The 21,584-nt window shown below is 41.9% G+C and overlaps 2 protein-coding genes across 9 annotated transcripts in view; one reads left to right on the forward strand and one right to left on the reverse strand.

Moving 5' to 3' along the window:
• The window catches only part of ERAP1 (endoplasmic reticulum aminopeptidase 1), a 44,061-nt gene that overhangs the window by 20,515 nt on the left and 1,962 nt on the right, over nucleotides 1-21,584 (forward strand). For both annotated transcript variants that reach the window (XM_083354553.1, XM_083354554.1), the window contains exons 14-19: nucleotides 534-690; nucleotides 7,484-7,668; nucleotides 7,851-8,012; nucleotides 10,924-11,064; nucleotides 11,171-11,252; nucleotides 13,554-13,745. In XM_083354553.1, coding sequence (XP_083210679.1) covers nucleotides 534-690; nucleotides 7,484-7,668; nucleotides 7,851-8,012; nucleotides 10,924-11,064; nucleotides 11,171-11,252; nucleotides 13,554-13,703 — 877 coding nt within the window. In that variant the 3' untranslated portion in view covers nucleotides 13,704-13,745. The remainder of the gene's footprint in view (nucleotides 1-533; nucleotides 691-7,483; nucleotides 7,669-7,850; nucleotides 8,013-10,923; nucleotides 11,065-11,170; nucleotides 11,253-13,553; nucleotides 13,746-21,584) is intronic.
• Nucleotides 20,011-21,584, reverse strand: part of CAST (calpastatin) — a 77,384-nt gene continuing 75,810 nt past the window's right edge. For all 7 annotated transcript variants that reach the window (XR_014491443.1, XM_083354555.1, XM_083354556.1 and 4 more), the window contains one exon: nucleotides 20,011-21,359. The gene's annotated coding sequence lies outside the window, so the exon portion shown is untranslated. The remainder of the gene's footprint in view (nucleotides 21,360-21,584) is intronic.

The raw sequence follows: 21,584 nt of genomic DNA on the forward strand, positions 1-21,584 counted from the left end.
AAATGTATCTAAAGGCAGGATACATCATGAGCTAAGAAAAGAAATAACTCTTGTATATTGAGAAATACAGTTAGAATGTCAGACAACTTACGCATCCTTGTACTGTTCTGGTATCCCTAGCTGAGAATTGTGCCAAAGGATTTAAAGATAATCCAAGGCCATATAAAATATTATATAAAAAGCCATATACATGAAAACTGAACTGAAAGTATGCTGAAAGCCACAGAGCTGTTCCAGTGCAGTTATTGTTCAAGAATTTATCAGCTGTCAAAACTAGCATATTGCTAAGTTTCAGTACATTTACTATCTACAACACAATAGTTTGCTTTCTTATATTTTATTTTTTTTATTACAAAAAAAAGATTTGTTTCATCTGATAACAAATTTGTGTTTAACCACAGTAAAAAGAAAAAAGCTAAAACGTATTTGGTTAATATACAAGTACATTGTTAAATTAGAAAAAATCATAGGGAAGATGATTCAGATCCTTCAAAAAAATTATTTGTTAAAACAGACATTTTCTATTTCCTCAGTGCTGGAAAGCTGTCAATTGAAAAAGCTCTTGATTTAACATTATACTTAAAACATGAATCTGAAATTGCTCCTGTATATCAAGGACTGAATGAGCTAATCCCTTTGTACAAACTGTTGGAGAAGACAAACATAAGTGACACAGAACAACAATTAAAGGTAAAATAAAGATTTATGGCAGAATAAAACTGAAAACTTACATAGATTTTATAAAATAATCAATGGATATATTCTATGCTATCTGTTGTGACTCAGGGCCAGCCTGTGGGTCCGACAGCCGGGTCCGATGTATCGGAGGACTCAGATGTGGGGGAGGAGGGAAACGAACCGGCTGATGATGATTTGGAGACTTTGCAGAGTCCTCAGCCGGGAACCTCTTCTCAGCTGTGTGAGCCCGAGAGTGCGGAGGATGATGACCCACAGCTGGCCCTGTTCAAGGACGCCCGACGCAGGAGGCAGACGAGCAGGGACAAACAAAGGAAGGCTATGGGACTCCTCGGGAGGAGGCACAGGGAGACCACGCCCTGAGCTCTCTATAAAAGAAGTGTTTGGGGAGGGGCTAGTTGCTGAAGCAACTTTTTCGTTTGAGAAGTCAAGCTCTTGTATTTTTGTAACAGTGTAATTAAAACTTGGCAGAAGCCTTTTGATCTTGGACGCTTTCCAGACTCTTCCTTTGATTAGGGGTGCGAGAAGAGGGCTGGTTCAGAACAGTTTGCTTCAGCCACCCACCCCTTAATACTACGATGGAGCAGCTTCTTGCCGAGAATGTCCAGCTCAACCAGCAACTCACCTTGCTGGCCACTCAGGTGGCACAACTGCAGGCTCAGGTACATGCTGCCCCCCCACCCAGGAGGAAATGTCAGATAGCTATGCCGGATAAATTCGCTGGTAATCCAGAACTGTTTCCTGCCTTCCTGGGACAATGCCAGCTTTATATCAGCGTGAGAGCAGCTGATTTCCCCACTGACCGAGATAAGGTGGGATTCGTGTTGAGCCTTCTGTCGGGAGATGCAGCTCGTTGGGGCACGCCTCTGTTGGCACAGCCTAGCCCTTTGTTGGATAACTTTGGGGGGTTTTGTGACCATATGCGCCTCATGTACGAGGACCCGATTAAGGCACAGACGGCCACCCGACGCCTGAAAGCTTTGAGGCAGGGTCAGCGCCCTCTACAGGCCTATATCAGCGATTTCCGGCTGCTTAGCCAGGATTCCGCCTGGAATGAGGCTGCGCTCGTGGATGCCTTTCAGGATGGCTTGTCAGAGGAGATGTTGGATGAGCTGGCCCGCGTGGACATTCCCTCAGACCTGAATGGGCTGATCCATCTTTGTCTGCGGATCGATGCCCGGCTGCAGCAGCGTAAGAGTCGCCGTGCCACCCCACAGACCCCTGCCGCCCCTGTTGTGCGTGAGCCCCCAGTCCAGAGGGAGGAGCCAATGGAGCTGGGTGCCGCCAGGTCCCGTCTATCGGTGACGGAAATGGACAGACGACGATCGGAGGGGTTGTGTTTTTACTGTGGGGACCCTGGACATTTGGCTGCTTCTTGCCCGAAGAAGCGTCAGCGGGCGTCAGTGACCAAGCCTGCCCCGAGAAAGTCCCCTGCTTTGTTATCGGGAAACGGCCCGAGCCCGATCTAGACGGTGTGAAAGATCGGGCGACCCACAACATCCACACCGAGCGACGCCGTTCCGACGGTGCCTGTGAACCTCCACGGCATTTGATTTTGGAGGCACGTCTGATCCTCCCTGGCAAGTCAGAGGGGATTCCAGTCCATGCCTTAATTGACTCTGGGGCTACCACTAACTTTATGGATTCGGCCTTTGTGGCCAAATGGGCTGTTCCCCAGTGTCCAGTGGATCCGCCCATGCTTGTGGAGACCATCGATGGTCGAGTGCTCCTGTCCGGGCCTATCACGGCCGCCACGCAACCCGTGTGTATGGCCATCAGTACCCATGTGGAGGCCATTCAGTTCTACGTCACTTCGGATCTGCACTTCCCCGTGGTCTTGGGACTGGCGTGGCTCCGGGCGCATGATCCACAGATCTATTGGTCTCAGAACTTGGTCACCTTCCCAAGTTTGCAGTGCGTGGACCACACCCGCCATATCTGTGCCGGCCAGGTGGAGGGTTCCTCAGGGGTTTCCTTGCCTCCCGAACTGTCCGACTTTGCTGACGTGTTCAGCGAGTCAGAGGCGGACCAATTACCCCCGCACAGGCCCTACGACTGCTCCATTGACCTAGTCCCTGATGCGCCTCTCCCAGTGGGGCGTTTGTACTCCATGTCGGAGCCCGAGTTGGCTGCATTGCGGGACTTCCTGACGAAGAACTTGGCTCGTGGTTTCATCCGGCCCTCGTCCTCGCCAGTGTCTGCGCCCGTGCTCTTCGTCAAAAAGAAGTCGGGCGAGTTACGGCTTTGCTGTGACTACCGGAAACTCAACGCTATCACGGTGCGTAACCGCTACCCGCTGCCCCTCATCCCCGAGCTCTTGGACCGACTCCGGGAGGCTAAGATCTTCACGAAACTGGACCTGCGTGGAGCTTACAACCTCGTCAGGGTTCGGCCGGGTGATGAGTGGAAGACGGCGTTTGGTACTCGCTATGGACATTTCGAGTACACGGTGATGCCGTTTGGCCTGACCAACGCCCCCGCTGTGTTTCAGCATTTTATGAATGACGTCTTTCGGGATCTGTTGGACCAGTTTGTTGTGATTTACCTGGACGACATCCTGATTTACTCCCCGTCGCGTGAAGCGCATCATCAGCATCTCCGTCAGGTCCTGCAGCGCCTCCGGAATCATCGGCTGTTTGCCAAGTTGGAGAAGTGCCAGTTCTACCAGGTGACCATTGATTTCTTGGGTCACCGCATTTCTCCTGAGGGCATCGCCATGGAACCGAGTAAAGTTGAGTCGTTGCAGAGTTGGCAACCCCCGCGTCGCGTGAAGGATATTCAGCGACTTCTTGGATTTGCCAACTACTATCGGACATTCATCCCTGGCTTTGCTGCCTTGACAGCCCCCCTCACCCGGCTCCTGCAGAAGAAGACTCGGTTCCAGTGGAACGCCCCCGAACAACAGGCGTTCCAAGCTCTGAAGGACGCCTTCATGAAGGAGCCCATCTTGAAGCATCCTGACCCGCAACGGCCGTTTGTCGTGGAGGCGGACGCCTCCGACATTGCCATTGGGGCCGTGTTACTTCAGGCAGCGACGCCCAACGGTACCCTTTTCCCTTGCGCGTATCACTCACGGAAATTGAATCCCTCGGAGCGCAACTATACCATCTGGGAGAAGGAGCTGCTGGCCATCAAGGCGGCGTTCGAGGCTTGGAGGCATCATCTGGAGGGGGCGCGGCATCAAATCGAGGTCCGGACGGACCACAAGAATCTGGAAAGCCTGCAGACCGCTCGGAATTTGAACCAACGCCAGATCCGGTGGTCCCTCTTCTTTGCGAGGTTTGACTTCCGGGTGCGGTACATACCAAGCGGGCACAACCAGAGAGCGGATGCTCTGTCCAGGAAGCCCGAGTACACCCGAGTGGAAGACAAGCTTCCGCCCAGGACCGTGATCCCCGTCGAGTCTTTTGCTGCGGTGCGGGAGCCGGTGGATATACGGGCTTGGATCCGGGAGGCGCAGCAGCAGGAGGCGTGGGTGGCTCAGCGGAAGGAAGAGGTGGGGCCAGATTCGCCTTGGTCGGTCACGGATGGACTCCTGTATTATCGTGACCGGCTCTATGTTCCAGGAGGGCCACTCAGGGGACTCGTCCTCAGCCAATGTCATGATAACCCGGCTGCGGGGCATTTTGGCCTGTTCAAGACTCTGAACCTGGTCTCCCGTACATTCTGGTGGCCCCGAGTCCGACACGATGTCCAGTCTTATGTCACCTCCTGCGTCCCATGCAGGCAGGCCAAGTCAGCGACAGGGGCCCCGCCTGGTTTACTGCAGCCTTTGCCAACGCCCAAGAGACCCTGGGGGGCTGTGTCCATGGACTTTCTGACGGATCTACCCCCATCCTCCGGCTTCACGACAGTGTTTGTGGTGGTGGACATGTTGACCAAGATGGCGCACTTCATCCCCTGTCGCGGCTTACCGTCAGCTCGCGCCACTAGTCGCATGTTCATCCAACAGGTGTTCCGGCTGCACGGCCTTCCCGATAGAGTCGTCTCCGATAGGGGGGCCCAGTTTACAGCCCGCTTCTGGCAGGAGTTGATGCGGGCGTTGGACATTAAGGTTTGCCTCTCGTCCGCGCATCATCCTCAGACCGACGGGGGTACCGAGAAGGTCATCGGCATTTTGGAGCAGTATCTGCGCTGCTACGTTAACCTGCAGCAGGACAATTGGGTGGACTATTTGGCCATAGCCGAGTTTGCCTTTAACAACTCGCAGCACACCTCCACGCAGATGACACCGTTCTTGGCCAATGTGGGTTATCACCCTCGGTTTTTCCCCCTTTCTCCCGTGGACTCACCGGAGCCGGCAGCGAACGAATTCATGGCGGAGTTACAGGCGATCCATCGGTTGGTGCGACGGCAGCTGGAGAAGGCCAAGGCCGACTACAAGAGGTTCGCCGATCGGTCGAGAAGGGATACGCCTCCATTATCGGTGGGGGATCGGGTCTGGCTGTCCACCAGGAACCTACCATCCACTCGGCCGGCGAGGAAGCTGGACCACCGTTACCTTGGACCGTTCCCAGTCGAGGCCGTCATCAACCCGGTCGCCTATCGTTTAACTCTGCCACGTTCCCTGCGCGTGCACCCCGTCTTCCATCGGTCCTTGTTGGTCCCCGAACAACCGGCTTGTCCACTTCGCCAAGCGGAACCTACCCCATCAGGACCTCGTGATGGCGACAGCACCCCCGAGTACGAGGTCGCCAGCATCAGGGATTCCCGCTGGCTGAAAGGTCGCTTCCAGTACCTGATCGAGTGGAAAGGGTACGGGCCGGAGGACTTCACATGGGAAGACGCGACCGCCGTTCATGCCCCTGCGTTGGTGACTGCTTTTCACGAACAGTTCCCATCCCGACCGCATCCGGATCGGCAGACCCGGGGGAAGGGCCCTGCGGTGCGGGATAGTGTTGTGACTCAGGGCCAGCCTGTGGGTCCGACAGCCGGGTCCGATGTATCGGAGGACTCAGATGTGGGGGAGGAGGGAAACGAACCGGCTGATGATGATTTGGAGACTTTGCAGAGTCCTCAGCCGGGAACCTCTTCTCAGCTGTGTGAGCCCGAGAGTGCGGAGGATGATGACCCACAGCTGGCCCTGTTCAAGGACGCCCGACGCAGGAGGCAGACGAGCAGGGACAAACAAAGGAAGGCTATGGGACTCCTCGGGAGGAGGCACAGGGAGACCACGCCCTGAGCTCTCTATAAAAGAAGTGTTTGGGGAGGGGCTAGTTGCTGAAGCAACTTTTTCGTTTGAGAAGTCAAGCTCTTGTATTTTTGTAACAGTGTAATTAAAACTTGGCAGAAGCCTTTTGATCTTGGACGCTTTCCAGACTCTTCCTTTGATTAGGGGTGCGAGAAGAGGGCTGGTTCAGAACACTATCTGAAATGAATTTTATTTTGTTTCTTTTTAAACTTAAGAATTCCAAAATGGAATATTAAAGATAAATTCTTTGTAGAATGCAGATAGTTCTCTCATACAACAGTAATGGAGCTTGCCCATCATGGTCGTAAATCACAATAATTGTAAAATGGATCTCCCACATGACTGATCTGATTTTACTACCTTTTTTGTAGTGGTCATGAATGCCATGGTTGTTAAGCAAACCAGTGTTTTGCCATAGGACAGTTTTGACAAAAAAACAGAAGTAAATCCTGTTTTTTTGGCAAAAACATTGTAAAATGTAGCCATGTGACTTATAGGATACCTTAAATGGCCATAAATGCGGGCCAGTTGCCAAATGTCTAAAAATGTAGCCACATGACTATATTTTCTTCATCTTTATCTTTTGCCCTGCTTAATATATATATTTTTCTCAGTAGAATTTTATTTTATTAGAAGCCATTCTACATTCACAATCAGCTTTTTAATAAATATTTTTTATTAAAAGTTTTTAGACAGATTTTAAAAACTACAGAAACATTGAACAGAAAAATACTATAAAAGGGTAAGAAATATGAATGTACCCCAAATCTGGTCCATCAGAAGTTTAAATGGTCGCTAAGCAACCAAGCATAGGTCAAGAACTACCTATAACACTTTTCGTAGATGGATTCCAGCAGAATAAGATAACTATAACATTATTATATTGAGGAGGGGCAAATGTATTGCTGATCTAAATAGACCTCGGAATATTAATGAAGTTGTTAAGCACTGTGGAAATTGAATGTGGAGGGTGCATTTATTGCACATCAACCTACAGTCTTTAACCCCAAACTGTCTTTTCAGTAAACTAGCATAATCCTTCCATTTATGGAAAATATTTCAGTTAGGCAGAGACTTTCATTGTTGAAATAAGTGGTAATTTTCACAGGTCCTTCCTTCTCTATGGAGTTGAGAAGATACTGATTTTCATTGCCCAAATAGGTAACTTCATTTTCATTGATAATGTAATGAATGTAATGAAATGTTTCCAAACAAACAACAAGCTCAAACTGTTGCAAGGATTCCATACTTCAACCCTGAGTTACAGATGTTTTCTTTTGTTGGAATCTCTTTTCTTTGTATAGACTACAGTGACGTTATGGCTACCCTAATGAATAATGTATAGGCATGCATTACAATTTTATAAAACAATTTTATAAACAAGTTCACATATATGAAATAATTTCTGTGTTATTATTAAAAGAAATTATTCCTTAAATCACAGGAAGTATACATCCTATCCAGCTTCTGTTTCTGATTTATGAAAGATACAAGGAATATGATATTTGATTGAATAACAAAATTGTTAGTTGCTGCTTTCAATAATTGATTTACATTTATTACAACTTGATTTTTTAATTTCACAAATCGCTCTAGGCATACATCGTAAATCTATTTAAAAATATGATTGACAAACAGTCTTGGGATGATGAAGGTACCGTGTCTGAACAAATGCTTCGAAACTCCCTACTTATGTTTGCATGTGTACGCAAATACAAACCATGTGTAGACAAGGCACAAGAGTACTTCATGAAATGGAAGAACTCAGATGGAACTCTGAAGTATGTATTTCACTTTTTAAGGGTGCTTAAACAATATCCTTCTGTATTCAGGAAGGAGACAACCATTCAGGGGTCTGTAATCCTGTTTGGTGGGAGATGTACTTTGCAAATTGAATCAAATAAAAAATAGTGATTTAATATTTTTTTTTCTCAGAGAATAATATGAGCACAATTTGTTACAGATTGCCAAATAACATTAAGATGGCAGTATATGCTGTTGGAATACAAACAGATGAAAACTGGGATTTCCTTTTTAGCAAGTATCAGTTACCTGAATTCGATACTGAAAAGAACCAGATTGAAGTTGTGCTGTGTTTGAGCCAAAACAAAGAAAAGCTTCAGTGGTACGTATTCTTCAAATAACATGGGTAATTTTAAATTCAAAGGAACTGGTTCATATATTAACTTTACAGCTCTTTCAATACCCATTTCTTAACTTTTACATGATCAGTTAATACAGGGGTCCCCAACCTCTGGTACGTGGCCTGGCATTGGTTTGTGGCATGCCAGAAACTGGGCCGTGCAAACAAGTGAAGCCTTATCCCACCAGGAGCATGTGAAACCATGCCCCCTCCAATCCACGGAAAAAACTCTCCATGGAACCGGTCCAAAATGCACAAGTTGGGACATTGACTTAATAGTTATGCAATAACTGTTTCTGAGGAACAATTATAACCAAATTATAATTGTTTAATTATACATTAGTTGCACATGTTAACATATGCTAGACAGAAATGCAGTTTTATATTACTATTCCTTTGAGGTCAATGAGAAGCTCAAGCTTGAATGGAACAAGGAACAATTGACAATTTTTTTTAATACCGAGTAGGAAACAGCTGAACAATAGCTTTTAATCTTCTGTTCCAGACTATATTTTCTTCATCTTTATCTTTTGCCCTGCTCAGTAGAATTTTATTTTATTAAAAACCATGCTACATTCACAATCAGCTTTTTTATAAATGTTTTTTTTTAGTAAAAGTGTTTACAAAGATTTTAAAAACTACAGAAACATAGAACAGAAAAATACTATAAAAGGGTAAAAATATGAATAAATAAAAAGCAAGAAAAAGATGTCTAAAATAACTAAAATCTTTGCAGTAGTTATAAACATGGCTATTACCATCTCTAACCTCCCATATTGTATATCATAGTTCCTTTTTTCCCACAAACACCAGTTCATTTTGATTCTTTTTCAGCAAAAAGTCTATACAGTCTTTTAAAAAAAGTAGTTGTAGCTCCCTCCTTAATCAAATAAGTCAGTTTAGCTCAGACATGTCAAACACAAGACCCGGGGGCCGGATCTGGCCCGCGAAGTGGTTTCTTGTGGCCCGCAAAGCCATCCTGGAAACAGTGAGGGAACGGCCCCCACTGCCTTGGCCCTGGGCCAGAGACCCTCCTTCTGCCAGAGACCCTCAGATCTGTCCCACTCCTGCCCAAGCCCCCATAGGCACCCTTGATGCGAACGATGTAGAGCTGGCCACGCCCACCCAGTAGGCCATATGCACTCTAGCCACGCCACCCAGTAGGCCATGCCCACGCTGGCCATACCCACCCAGCCCCCTGAGGGCAACCGCAATGCTGATGCAGCCCTCAATGAAATTGAGTTTCACACCCCTGGTTTAGCTGTTTCTGTAAACTCAGCCATCTTTACAATCCATTCAACCATTACTGATGTTTTTGACTTATGACCATAATTGAGCCCAAAATTTCTGTTGTAAGCGAGATAGTTATTGAGTTTTGCCCCATCTTAAACCTTTCTTGCCCCAGTTGCTAAGTGAATCACTGCAGTTAAGTTAGCAACGCAGTTAAGTGAATCTGGCTTCTCTATTGATTTTGCTTATCAGAAGATTGCAAAAGGTGATCACATGACTCCAGGACACTGCAACCATCATAAATACAAGCCAGTTGTCAAGCATCTGAATTTCGATCATGTGACCATGGGGATGCTGTGACAGTCGTGTAAAAAATAGTTATGAATCACTGTTTTCACTGCTGTTGTAACTGAATGGTCACAAAATTAACTGTTGTAAGTCGAGGACTACCTGTAGCCTTCCACCCTTGTGCATATAATAGCCTTAAAGACCAATTGTCCACAAGCCTCTTCTAGTTGAGTGTTCATAAAACTAATAAGAAAAGTTCCAGTATTATCTGAAGATTAATTTTTAAAACTCTATGCATCACCATCTGTACTGCTTATGCATTTGTGTCCAGCATCTTTTTGCTCTTTGACAAGTCCATTATGCATAAGAAAATGTTTCTTCACATTTTTCACATTTCTAACAGTGATTAGAAGTATATTTACACACCTTAGATCAAGGGTCCCCAACCCCCGGTCCATGGACCGGCACCAGTCTGGCATGTCAGAAACCAGACCGCATGAACAGGTGAAGCCTTATCCAGAGGATGCAGGCAGCACACAAAACCACACCTCTTCCAGTCTGGGGAAAAACCTCTCTCCATGTAACCTGTCCCTGGTGTCCAAAAGGTTGGGGGCCACCGCCTTAGACAATTTTTCTGGGGTCATGTAACAATGGTACATCATTTATTAAAAAGTTTGCATTGAACTTTAAGACTTTCAGACCCTTTAACTTGCTTTTCCTCCATTTCAAATCTCAATGTTTTTTTTTACATTTTAGCAATAATATATTCATCTTTTGTACATAATTCATTTTTAAATTCTATTTTATCTCTTCTATTCCTGGTCATTTAAAATCTATATTAAATATTTTAATTGCACATATTAGAACTATTGAAAACTAAATCCCTCTGCAGTCAATTATTTTCTTGATTTCATCCTAAGCTCCCTATTTTCCTGTGCTAGCAAGTCTTTATATGTTAACCCACATTCACAATCAGCTTTTCCAAAACATGAATTTCTTTTATGTTTGGCATATATTGTACTATACATATATTAAGAGACAGAAGAAGAAACTTCCAAAAAAATTAGTGTTTTTAATTTATTCATTTGCATGTGGGTAACTTAGAAACACGGGATAAATAAAATACTTTTTTGTGAAACAATATTGTCAAGAATGCCTAATGGGACTTAGACAAGAAAATTAGATCATCATTACTTTGGGGCAGTGCTAGATATCCACTCATTGAGCAAATCAATGAGAGAAAAAAATTAAAAAGCTGCATTATTTATTGTACTCCTTGCTCCCTTTAATAAGGGATGTCTTTTCTTAACAAACCTGCATATATTTCATGTATCCAAGCTTAATTGAAATACTTGTTTAATCATGTTCTTTTTAGGTTAATGGATCAAGCATTGCAAGGTGACATAATAAAGACCCAGGAACTTCCTTCTATACTTGTTAGTGTTGGAAGGAATCCTTATGGATATCAATTAGCTTGGAAGTTTTTAAAACAAAACTGGCAGAAACTTGTAAAAAAGTATGTATGACCTTCATGTTCTTGCATTTTATTTTGTTTTGAGGAAGCCTACAAAACTGTTTACTTTGTTGATGTTTGTTATTGGTTTTGTTTGTTTTTCCTGTAGATTTGACTTTGGCTCACACTCACTTGCACAAATGATTACTGGCATAACAAATCAGTATTCCACAAAGGAGCAGCTTGCTGAGGTAAATATAGCTTTGACAGTCTGTATTACATAAGTAACTGTGACACGATATTTATATCTTATAGACTCAAATTGGTAAGGATATATAATAATGTTTAGTTTTGTGTTTGTGTATATATAGAGACATATGTTCGTGCTTTCAAGTTAGTTTTTACTTATGGCATCTTATATAGACAAGTTCATGCTTTTTTTTGCAACATTTTGTGATGTGTGACTTCTAGTGCTGAAAGAGTAACTGGCTCAAGGTCATCCAGCTGGCTGCCCTATTTTAGAACTTTAGTTTCTGCTCCACTGCTTTTAATCATTACACTAAACTGATTCTAATAAATACCCATCTACACATGCATATACACTTATCTGAGGTTTTTTTTTAATCCCATTTATATCCCGCCCTTTTCCGAAGACTCAGGGCGGCTTACAATCTAAGCACAAATCAATGTGCTTAGCAATAGCCTTCATTCTATGTATATGCCTGCTTATTGGGGCTTTCGTTCCCCCCCAAGCGGCATTATTACAAAGTCAGCTTATTGCCCCCAACAATCTGGGTCCTCATTTTACCTACCTCGGAAGAATGGAAGGCTGAGTCAACTTTGAGCCTGGTGGGATGCGAACCTGCACTAATTGCAGGCAGCTGGTGTTACTTAAGGAGGCATTAGCCCACTGCTCCACCAAGGCTCTTTTGTTTGTATCTTCCTACATTTTTCATTTGGAAATGTGTAGGGCTTGAGAATGAGTACTTCTGAGATAGCTGCGGCCTCTGTCAGAAGGGAGGAAAAAATTTGCAACTATTCATGTCCATCCAGAGAATGGAAGCATATGAAGATGATCCATATCTCTTAAGAGAGTGTCTCATTGCTAACTGGCTCTTCTTGTCAACTGGAATAGATTTTTTATTTTCAATTCCTTTCTGGTGGAAGGCATAGTGAAGAAGGAGAGATAAGCATAATCAAATAGTTTTGAATGCCATCCCATGGCACAGTGTATTCAGTAAAGTATTTTGAGAAAACTAGTTTTCTGTTGCTACCATGGTAGGCCCCAAATAGTTGGATGGAATGATTTCTAAAATATTATTTTTCAAATCCTTTTAGAAATAAGAATCCTGCAGAAATCAATAGTAGTAACTGTGAGAGGGATCTTGGAGTCCTAGTGGACAATCACTCAAATAAGAGCCAGCAGTGTGCTGCAGCTGCCAAAAAAGCCAACACAGTGCTAGGCTGCATTAACAAAGGGATTGAGTCAAGATCACGTGAAGTGTTAATACCACTTTACAATGCCTTGATTATGCCACACTTAGAATACTGCATCCAGTTTTGGTCATCACGATGTAAAAAAGATGTTGAGACTCTAGAAAGAGTACAGAGAAGAGCAACAAAGATGATTAGGGGACTGGAGGCTAAAATATAAAGAACGGTTGCTGTAATTGGGTATGAAGAGAAGGACGAGGGGTGACATGATAGCAGTGTTCCAATATCTAAGAGCTTGCCACAAAGAAGAGGGAATCAAGCTATTCTCCAAAGCATCTGAAGGCAGGACAAGAAGCAATGGATGGAAACTAATCAAGGAGAGAAGCAACCTAGAACTGAGAAGAAATTTCCTGACAGAACAATTAATCAGTGGAACTACTTGCCTCCAGAAGTTGTGAATGCTCCAACACTTTAAGAAGAGACTGGACAACCATTTGACTGAAATGGTATAGGTTCTCCTGCCTGAGCAGGGGGTTGGACTAGAAAACCTCCAAAGTCCCTTCCAACTCTATTCTATTAATGAGCCCAGCACATAAAGATAGATGTAATCAACCTCTTCCACTTTGTACAATTGTCACCTTTCTTGTGTTTAACGTAAGGAATGGATTATTATTGTTGTTGTTTTGTTATTATTATTGATCACCGCACAGTCAGACTGGATTTGGCATTTTTGTTTACCTATCAAGTCCTTACCAAGGACCTGGGATAGGCAGATGTGGATGTTTGATGATATTATAGATACCATCGCAGGATGGAAGCAGTTCCTAGTAAGGCCACCTTTTGCAATTGACTAATGGTGAATTTGTCAATGCCAGTGGTGTTCAAGTGGTGCTCCAGTTGTTTTGAGATTGCACCCAAGGCACCTATTACTATTGGTACTACAGGAGAACCTATACCATTTCAGACAAATGGTTGTCCAGTCTCTTCTTAAAAACTTCCTCTTCCACTTTGTACAATTGTCACCTTTCTTATGTTTAACGTAAGGAATGGATTATTGTTGTTGTTATAGTATTAGTATTATTAAATCAGTTGTGTTTCTCTGTGTATTTCCTCAACAGGTTAAAAATTATTTCAGCTCAATGGACAAAAAAACTTCAGAGCTCCGTGCTGTTCAACAAGCAATAGAAACAATTGAGGAAAATATCCAGTGGATGGATAAGAACCTTGAAAAAATCAAGGCATGGTTACAGATTAATAGCAAAGTGTGAAGTTGTACGTGAACTTCAGAATTGACAGAAGAATTGACAGAAGTAAGTTCTCAAGCCTATCCATACTGCTTATAAATCGATAGGAATCTCTGCAACAGGATTGTTCCTTAATATATTTAAAATTATTCCACTTGGACTACGTTGGGGATTGTGGGAAACAAATTAAAGGCAAGAAAAACAGTATTGCAGATCTATGTGTATATGATAAGCCCAGTTTTTTACTACTATAACTGCAATGCCCTACACAAGTATTTTTTATAATAATAGCTTTAATAATTAGCTTCAAACAAGTTTATACAACAAGGTAATCCTTGACTTACAAGAAGAAGTGAGAATATTGCTCCATTTTATGACCTTTCTTGCCACAGTTGTTAACTGAATCACTGCAGTTGTTGAGTTAGTAACATGGCTGTTAAGTGATTCTGGCTTTCCCCCATTGACTTTGCTTGTCAGAAGGTTGCAAAAGGTTTTCACATAACCCCGAGATTCTGCAACCATCATAAATTCGAACCAGTTGGCAAGCAATTGGGGATGCTGCAAGGGTCACTTTTTTCAGTGCCATTGTAACTTCGATTACTAAATGAATGGTTAAGTCAAGGACTACCCGTAATGGCCATTATTTTTTCATTTCTTTAAAATAACTCTACAGACTCTGCAGGCTAGAATTAAATAGTACTTACCAGTAATTGAATGTTAAAATGAGCTACTCAGGGCAGCTATAAAAATTAAGACAGTGTATAAGTAATGGGTAAACTTCACTTATATACCATTTTTGTCTTGCCTGTTCTGGCACAGTTTCAAGGAGATCGAGGGGAAAAGTTCATTTTGTTGCATCTCAAAACTATACACAGTTATGTATACAATTGTGGCCATTCCAATGTAATTCGCAGTTAATGACCACTCACTCATCAGCTGTTCAAAGTTACAACAGCATTGAATAAGTGGTACTGACAACCGATCCTTGAACCTTCACCTTTCCTAGCATTCTGGTCACATGATCATGCTCTGGGTGCTTGGCAATCAGCTTATGATGTTTGCAGCATTCTGCGGTCACATGATCTCCATTTGTGACCTTCTCTGCCAGCTGCCTGCAAGCAAAGTCAGTGGGGAAGCTGGCAGGAAATGTTACAAGAGACTGCTCTAAATTACTCTCATTCCTACAGTTTTTTCTCTTGAATAGCCTGGCTATGGAGTACAAGGTCCTGGGCATGGATCCTGGAAATGTTGTACTTCCTTGCCTATGCCTATAACACTCTACCACCCACAACTGCCCTTTGCGCATGCACACTCACCTGGTAGCAGCCACCCCCAATCCTGGAATGCCATGCCAATGCAGCTGCCTACACATCTTCCCCCCGGAATGGGACAACTTGCCGCAGCCAACTTGCCATGGCCAACTCGCCACGGGACAATTCGCTGCAGGACAATTCAACAATTCAATTGTTCAAAATAATTTTTAAAAAGATTTGAATTTTTGTCATTCACATTTCATTTTGGCATCCTTTCATGCTTCTAGTCCACTATTTCTTTAGTATTAGTGTAGCTCTTGTACCGCAGCAAGTTGGCCTGCAGCAAGTTAGCCATGGCGAGTTGTCATAGACCAGAGGTGTCAAACTGGTGGCCCATAGGGCAGATGCGCCACGTGCAGGCCACGCCCACCCTGGCTCCGCAAAGACAAAAAAAATCACGATACGTCATGATATATCACGTGACATTATCGAGTTTGGCACCCGTTTCATAGACCCTCTTCCCCACCCAGCAACAGCTGGCCCACCATGCTTACACCAGCCACTTACCCACTTGCCAGCCTGGTTGAGAGCTGCCTGAGACTTGCAACTTCCTGCCAGCTTCTCCACTGACCTTGCTTTTTGGAAGTCAGCAGGAAGTTGTGAGGTAGTCCTCAATGATACCAATGGGACTGCCGTCATTAAGCATCTTTTGGAACTATAGGTAAAGGTTCCCCCGCACATGTGTGCTAGTCGTTTCCAACTCTAGGGGCCAGTGCTCATCTCCGCTTCAAAGCCGAAGAGCCAACGCTTGTCCGAGGACATCTCCATGGACTAGATGCCAAAGGCGCACGGAACGCTGTTACCTTCCCACCGTCGTGGTCCCTATTTTTCTACTTGCATTTCTACATGCTTTCAAACTGCTAGGTTGGCAGAAGCTGGGACGAATAACTCACTCTGTTACGCGACACTCAGGATTCGACCCGCCAAACTGCCGACCATCCTATCGACAGGCTCAGCGTCCTTGCAACTATATTGCATAGTGATGGAAATTCTGGTCACAATTACTATTGTTAAGCGAGGATTGTGTGCATGAAGATTCTTGTGTAATTCTTTCTTTGATGGCACCTGGCAAAAAAACCATCACTTTCCACCAGCTTAATTATTCAGTGAAGAAATTTTAATTAGGTATATTGGTGCACACTGCTACAATTTTATTTTTGGAATAATAGTATAAAAGTCATATAAAAGAGCCTTGGTGGAGCAGTGGGCTAATGCCTCCTTAAGTAACACCAGCTGCCTGCAATTAGTGCAGGTTCGAGTCCCACCAGGCTCAAGGTTGACTCAGCCTTCCATCCTTCCGAGGTAGGTAAAATGAGGACCCAGACTGTTGGGGGCAATAAGCTGACTGTGTAATAATGCCGCTTGGGGCGGGGCAAAAGCTCTAATAAGCTGGCATATACATAGAATGAAGGCTATTGCTAAGCACATTGGTTTGTGCTTAAATTGTAAGCCGCCCTGAGTCTTCCGAGAAGGGCGGGATATAAATGGGATTAAAATAAAAAAATAAAAAATATAAACGGGAGGTATCTGTGCCTCAAGAATGTCATTCCTTCATTAATGTTCTTGTTTCACCCTCATTCATTTTTCTACTTATCCACAAGTCATACATTTGTGTTATGGCGAAAGGCTTTTATTAAACATTTTGGTGGATTTCACAACAACCCTGTTGCAATAAACTACAGTATTTCCGATTTCTGGGAATAAAGTTGAGAGATGAATCTTTGCCTTGGAATGTATCATTTCTAAAATCCTCTCTGCATTGTTAAAATATGCTAAAATATTAGTATTCTCAGTGCAACAAAATAACAGAGTATTAATCTCCAAAATAGGTTCCACTGTCTTAAATGTCATTTATAGTTGAGTAGCATTGAATTTCTTTTTTGAAAAATAATATTTTATTCATTTTCTCATTTTACAATTGAGTATTTAAAAAGCAACGTGATGACTAGGTTAACCAATAATTCAATAGCATACATAAATCTTTATTATAAACCTCAAGTTACAACATCAGATATTTCATCTCCTTTTCCCTTAATATTTACTGTCTCATATTAAGCTAATAGGTAAAGGTAAAGGTTCCCCCGCACATGTGTGCTAGTCGTTTCCGACTCTAGGGGCCGGTGCTCATCTCTGTTTCAAAGCCAAAGAGCCAGCGCTTGTCCGAGGACGTCTCCGGGGTCATGTGGCCGGCATGACTAGATGCCAAAGGCACACGGAACACTGTTACCTTCCCACCGGAGTGGTCCCTATTTTTCTACTTGCATTTTTACGTGCTTTTGAACTGCTAGGTTGGCAGAAGCTAGGACTAGTAACAGGCGCTCACTCTGCTACGCGGCACTCGGGATTCGACCCGCCAAACTGCCGACCTTCTGATCGACAAGCTTAGCGTCCTAACCCACTGAGCCACCGCGTCCCTGTATTAAGCTAATACAGGTTTTTATTATTATCAACTAAATAAGAATATCTTTGTTACAATTATCAATAATGTTTAGCTTATACATACCTTAATTGCATTTGCATTCGATCCTTATATACAATGTCCTGTTATTGCTTTTTTCCCCCCAAGCTTTAATTTCCCATCAATATTCAAATTAACATTTGTTATTTATGATTTCCAAGTGTTTTATATTTAGGTTACCAAAGTTTCTCTTATCTCAACTTCTTCCTTTTTCCCTTTTCATAACAAATTCTAATATTCTAAATACACATTTTATCTATTTGATTATAGTCTTGTTCTGTTTTTTAAAAGTTATCTATTTTCCCCTGTGTTAAACCATCTAATTAATACCATATCCCCTCTAATAAGTCAAAACCATTATGTGTGTTATCTGGGTTAACCAATAATTCAGTAATATATATATAAATATCTCATATTGGGCAAACAAAATTCTTATTTTCAACTAAGTAAAACATTCTTGTTACATTTATCAATACTTTTTAGCCTATACATAAATTTTATTTTCCCATCAATATTAAAAAACCAGTTATTTATGATTTCCAAATATTTTATGTTGTGATCAAAATTTCTCTTATCTCAGCTTTTCCCTTTTCACACCAAAGCCTAATAGTCTTGTTACATATCTTAGCTATTCAGTTATAATGTTACTTTATTTTCTAAAAGTTATCTATTTTCCACTATATTCAACCCTCTAATTAGTAATATAATATCCCCTCTAATAAATCAAAGCCATTATTTTCTTCAGCCTTACTCTGGCTTTCTTCCTTTGTCAGTTAACCTTCCATGTCAGTGCCTTTGAATCATCAAATAGTTCTTCCTCTATTATATATATATATATATATATATATTATATATATATTATTTGGAATAAGAAAGACCCTTTGTTTGAAGTTTTTTGGAAGAACGAGCCCATTTGTATTCATTAGATCCCCTCTCTATTATTCCAATTTCCCACAATTGTCCTGATACGTTTATCTTCCATTCAGTCTGTTCTTCTTCCTTTTCCTCAAATTTCTTCTGAGTTTTGTAAAAAGTCTTTTCCAGTTTCAGTGTTGTCACTCCCTTTTCTGATTTTTCCGTTGGCTGGGTCTGTTGATCAGTTGGGTCCTCTTGTCTTAGTTCTTAGTTGTTCCAATTTTGCTGTTATTTCCTGCATTGTTAGTTCTTTGGTTGTAGTCAAGATCTGGGCTTGTATATTTAAGCTGGCATCTCATTCATTTATGTTGCTTCTTATTTCATCACAAGCTGAAAGGATGGTTTCATGTATTGATTTCAACATGGAAAGGATTTTTTCCTGGTCTTCATCCATATTCTCTTAATAGTATGTTAAGTTGCAGACTTTAGAATCAAACATTAAAAATAGTTTTTTTCTCTTTTGTAGCTAGTTATGGGACATTATTTCATGTGTTATATGTGATCTTTATAGTAGAAGTTGTTTGTCAAATAAAAGTTTATAGTCCAAGGTGTTCCATCATCTCATATAATAACATATGTTTCTCATGTAAAGAAATAGGAAAGCAATTCCCCAAGTATAGCTCTGAGAGTCAGTAAAACTTTACATTCATAGTTCCAGCAGGTTACATATGCTGCCCAGAAGTTCCTTCTTTGCAGCTGAGTATTTCACAGGTGGTAGCTGTTAAGGTCAAAGAAATTTTATCTAAAGTCTGGGATTCAAGCCAAGTCTCTTTTAAGCAATAACAAATTGTAATACCATACTTTGCCACAAGATGTCACCGACGCCATTTTAAGCTTTTTAAATCCAAAGTTTATATGGTAGTTTTTCAAGTATTTTTTTAAAAAATAAAAACAAACATCTCCAATGAGAAAAGGAACACTTTTAGTCCCCAAGTATCAAAAGAATATACATCCAATTAGATTAAAATTGTTCTTATAGTTGCTCTGTTTCCCCTGGGTAGTTAGTCACCGCTTTTCTTAGAGGATGGGGTAAAAATTCCCTTCCCTCTCTCCTCACAGGGGGAAAATTACTTTGGGCAGCTTTTACAGGAAAAAATACTTAAAATCTTAAAGAGAGGATCAGGTCTCACCCAGTTTCATCCACGTTGCTTTAAAGTTGCTTGGTGATAATTTTGACTTCGGCTGTCAGCAGCTTAGTGATGAGCCATATTGGTATGGCCGGTCTTTCCCATGCCATTTTGGAGGGCTTCCCCAGATCAAACGGAAGGGCCACCCCCTCCCACAATCAAGCAGGGATCTCCTCCTTACTCATCACTCTACAGGGCGACTTTCGACCCTTTCCAGGGTCCCCCAGCACAATGAATTTGGACACGGAAGACGGAGCTTGCCTTTCTGTCTCTGCAGCGCCACAACGGCAAACCGGAAGTCCGAGTAGAATTGAATTTCAATAATTAAGACACAATTCCTAGTGGCAAAATATGTGAAAAGTCCATAATCCACAGCAGTACTTAAAAGCAAGGTTGGACTGGACTGGGAAATGTGTATGCCTAAGGATTAGGTAATAAGAATTGATAAGATATAACAAAACATATTTAAGGTATTTTTGATAGGAGTCAGATTGCAATAGAATACAAAATAACAAATATAAAGTAATACACAAAATGTTTATTAGTGTGACATAGTAAAATGTCAAATACAGTTCAGTATTGACATTGCATGTAATTAAGGACAGTCTCATTGTCTTCAATATGAAAGATGTAATCCACAAGGAAATCTCTCATGAAATACATTTGAAAAAAAGTAAACATTGTGATAGAAAACACCATGCTCTTCCTTTTAGTTCCTATGCAGGTGAAAAGAAATCACACAGCTAAGATTCCTGGAATAACTAATGTTGGTTTAGTTTATGGAACCAGCTACCTAAGAACAGGTGTAATCATTTTAAGATGGAAGTCAGTTGAGAGATTTCAAAGCACATCTGAATCTGGAACTGTATCCATCTCTCACATATCCTGCATGGAATACTTAAAGAAAAAACAGCACTGAAATCCTATCAAGAATTATTCTGAAATCAGCTATGCCATATATGTATACACTAGGACAGTGTTTCTTCAACTTGGCAACTTTAAGATGTGTGGACTTCAAATCCCAGAATGGCTGGCTGGGGAATTAAAGAAATTGAAATGCACACAACTCAAAAGTTGCTAAGTTTGAAAAACACTGCACTAGGATAAGGATTCTTTGCATGTTCTCAATTCCTAGGATGGGCACTATGCCATCCTATGTATTCACCTCTTGTGTTACTTATTGCTCAGAGTAAAGCAGATAGTATAGAAGAGTTTTGGGGGAGGGGGTTGGTGGAAGAAATACCAGTTACCTGTCTCTATAAGTTTGGATGTAGTATTATATCCTTCCAGGAAGCCAATGACAGATGTAGCACAAATACATTGTATGCAATGCAAGTTTTAAAGGATGACACTGTTCATTATTTGATAAGAAGCCAAGGCTGCAACATACTAGCTTCTACTCTGCCCCAACTCTGAAAAGTTTGCAACTATTTACTCATTTCCCCCTAAGTATTCTCCAGCAAAAGTACTCATAGGCAATTGGCTTAAAAAAGAAGGCAACCATGTTTAAAGCATTCCTTTTTATGCCAAAACTAGCATAGATTCACTGAGATTTACAGGCACTGTGGGTAGATTATGTGCAAACTTTTGCATATTTCACTCCTATTAAATCCATAAGAAATATTTTTCTTACAAATATAAAGCATTCTTTTCTTTTCAAAAATTAAGAAAATGACAATAATATAGACAATAAAGTATGTGTCTAGAAAATGTGAGTTCATCCTTGAAAATAGCAAAATAAATGCTTTGCAAGCCAAAACAGCCCAATACCATAAAATGTCCAAGATGCTATCTTTTTGCAAAACTGCTTTTGTTCAAATGCAGCTGTCCATCAAAATAAAGAATTTTCGCACTGGTGATAAACATTCTGAAAAGACAAAAATATATTCTATTCTTAAAAGGAAGTGTGTCGTAACATTCAACAGCTGAGGCAGGAATTTTAAAATAGAAAACTAAAATATCCAGATTAGCAGGATAAACAGGGTTGACTTAAACTTAAACTAACCGATAATGTTATTCATAGAATGTATAGAGCTGTTCTTTTCAACTTTGTGACTCGATAGAAAAAAAAATCAGGATATAGGAACATAAC

This window comes from Vipera ursinii, assembly GCF_947247035.1.
Source record: "Vipera ursinii genome assembly, chromosome: 2".
In the NCBI taxonomy this organism is placed as follows: Eukaryota; Metazoa; Chordata; class Lepidosauria; order Squamata; family Viperidae; genus Vipera; species Vipera ursinii.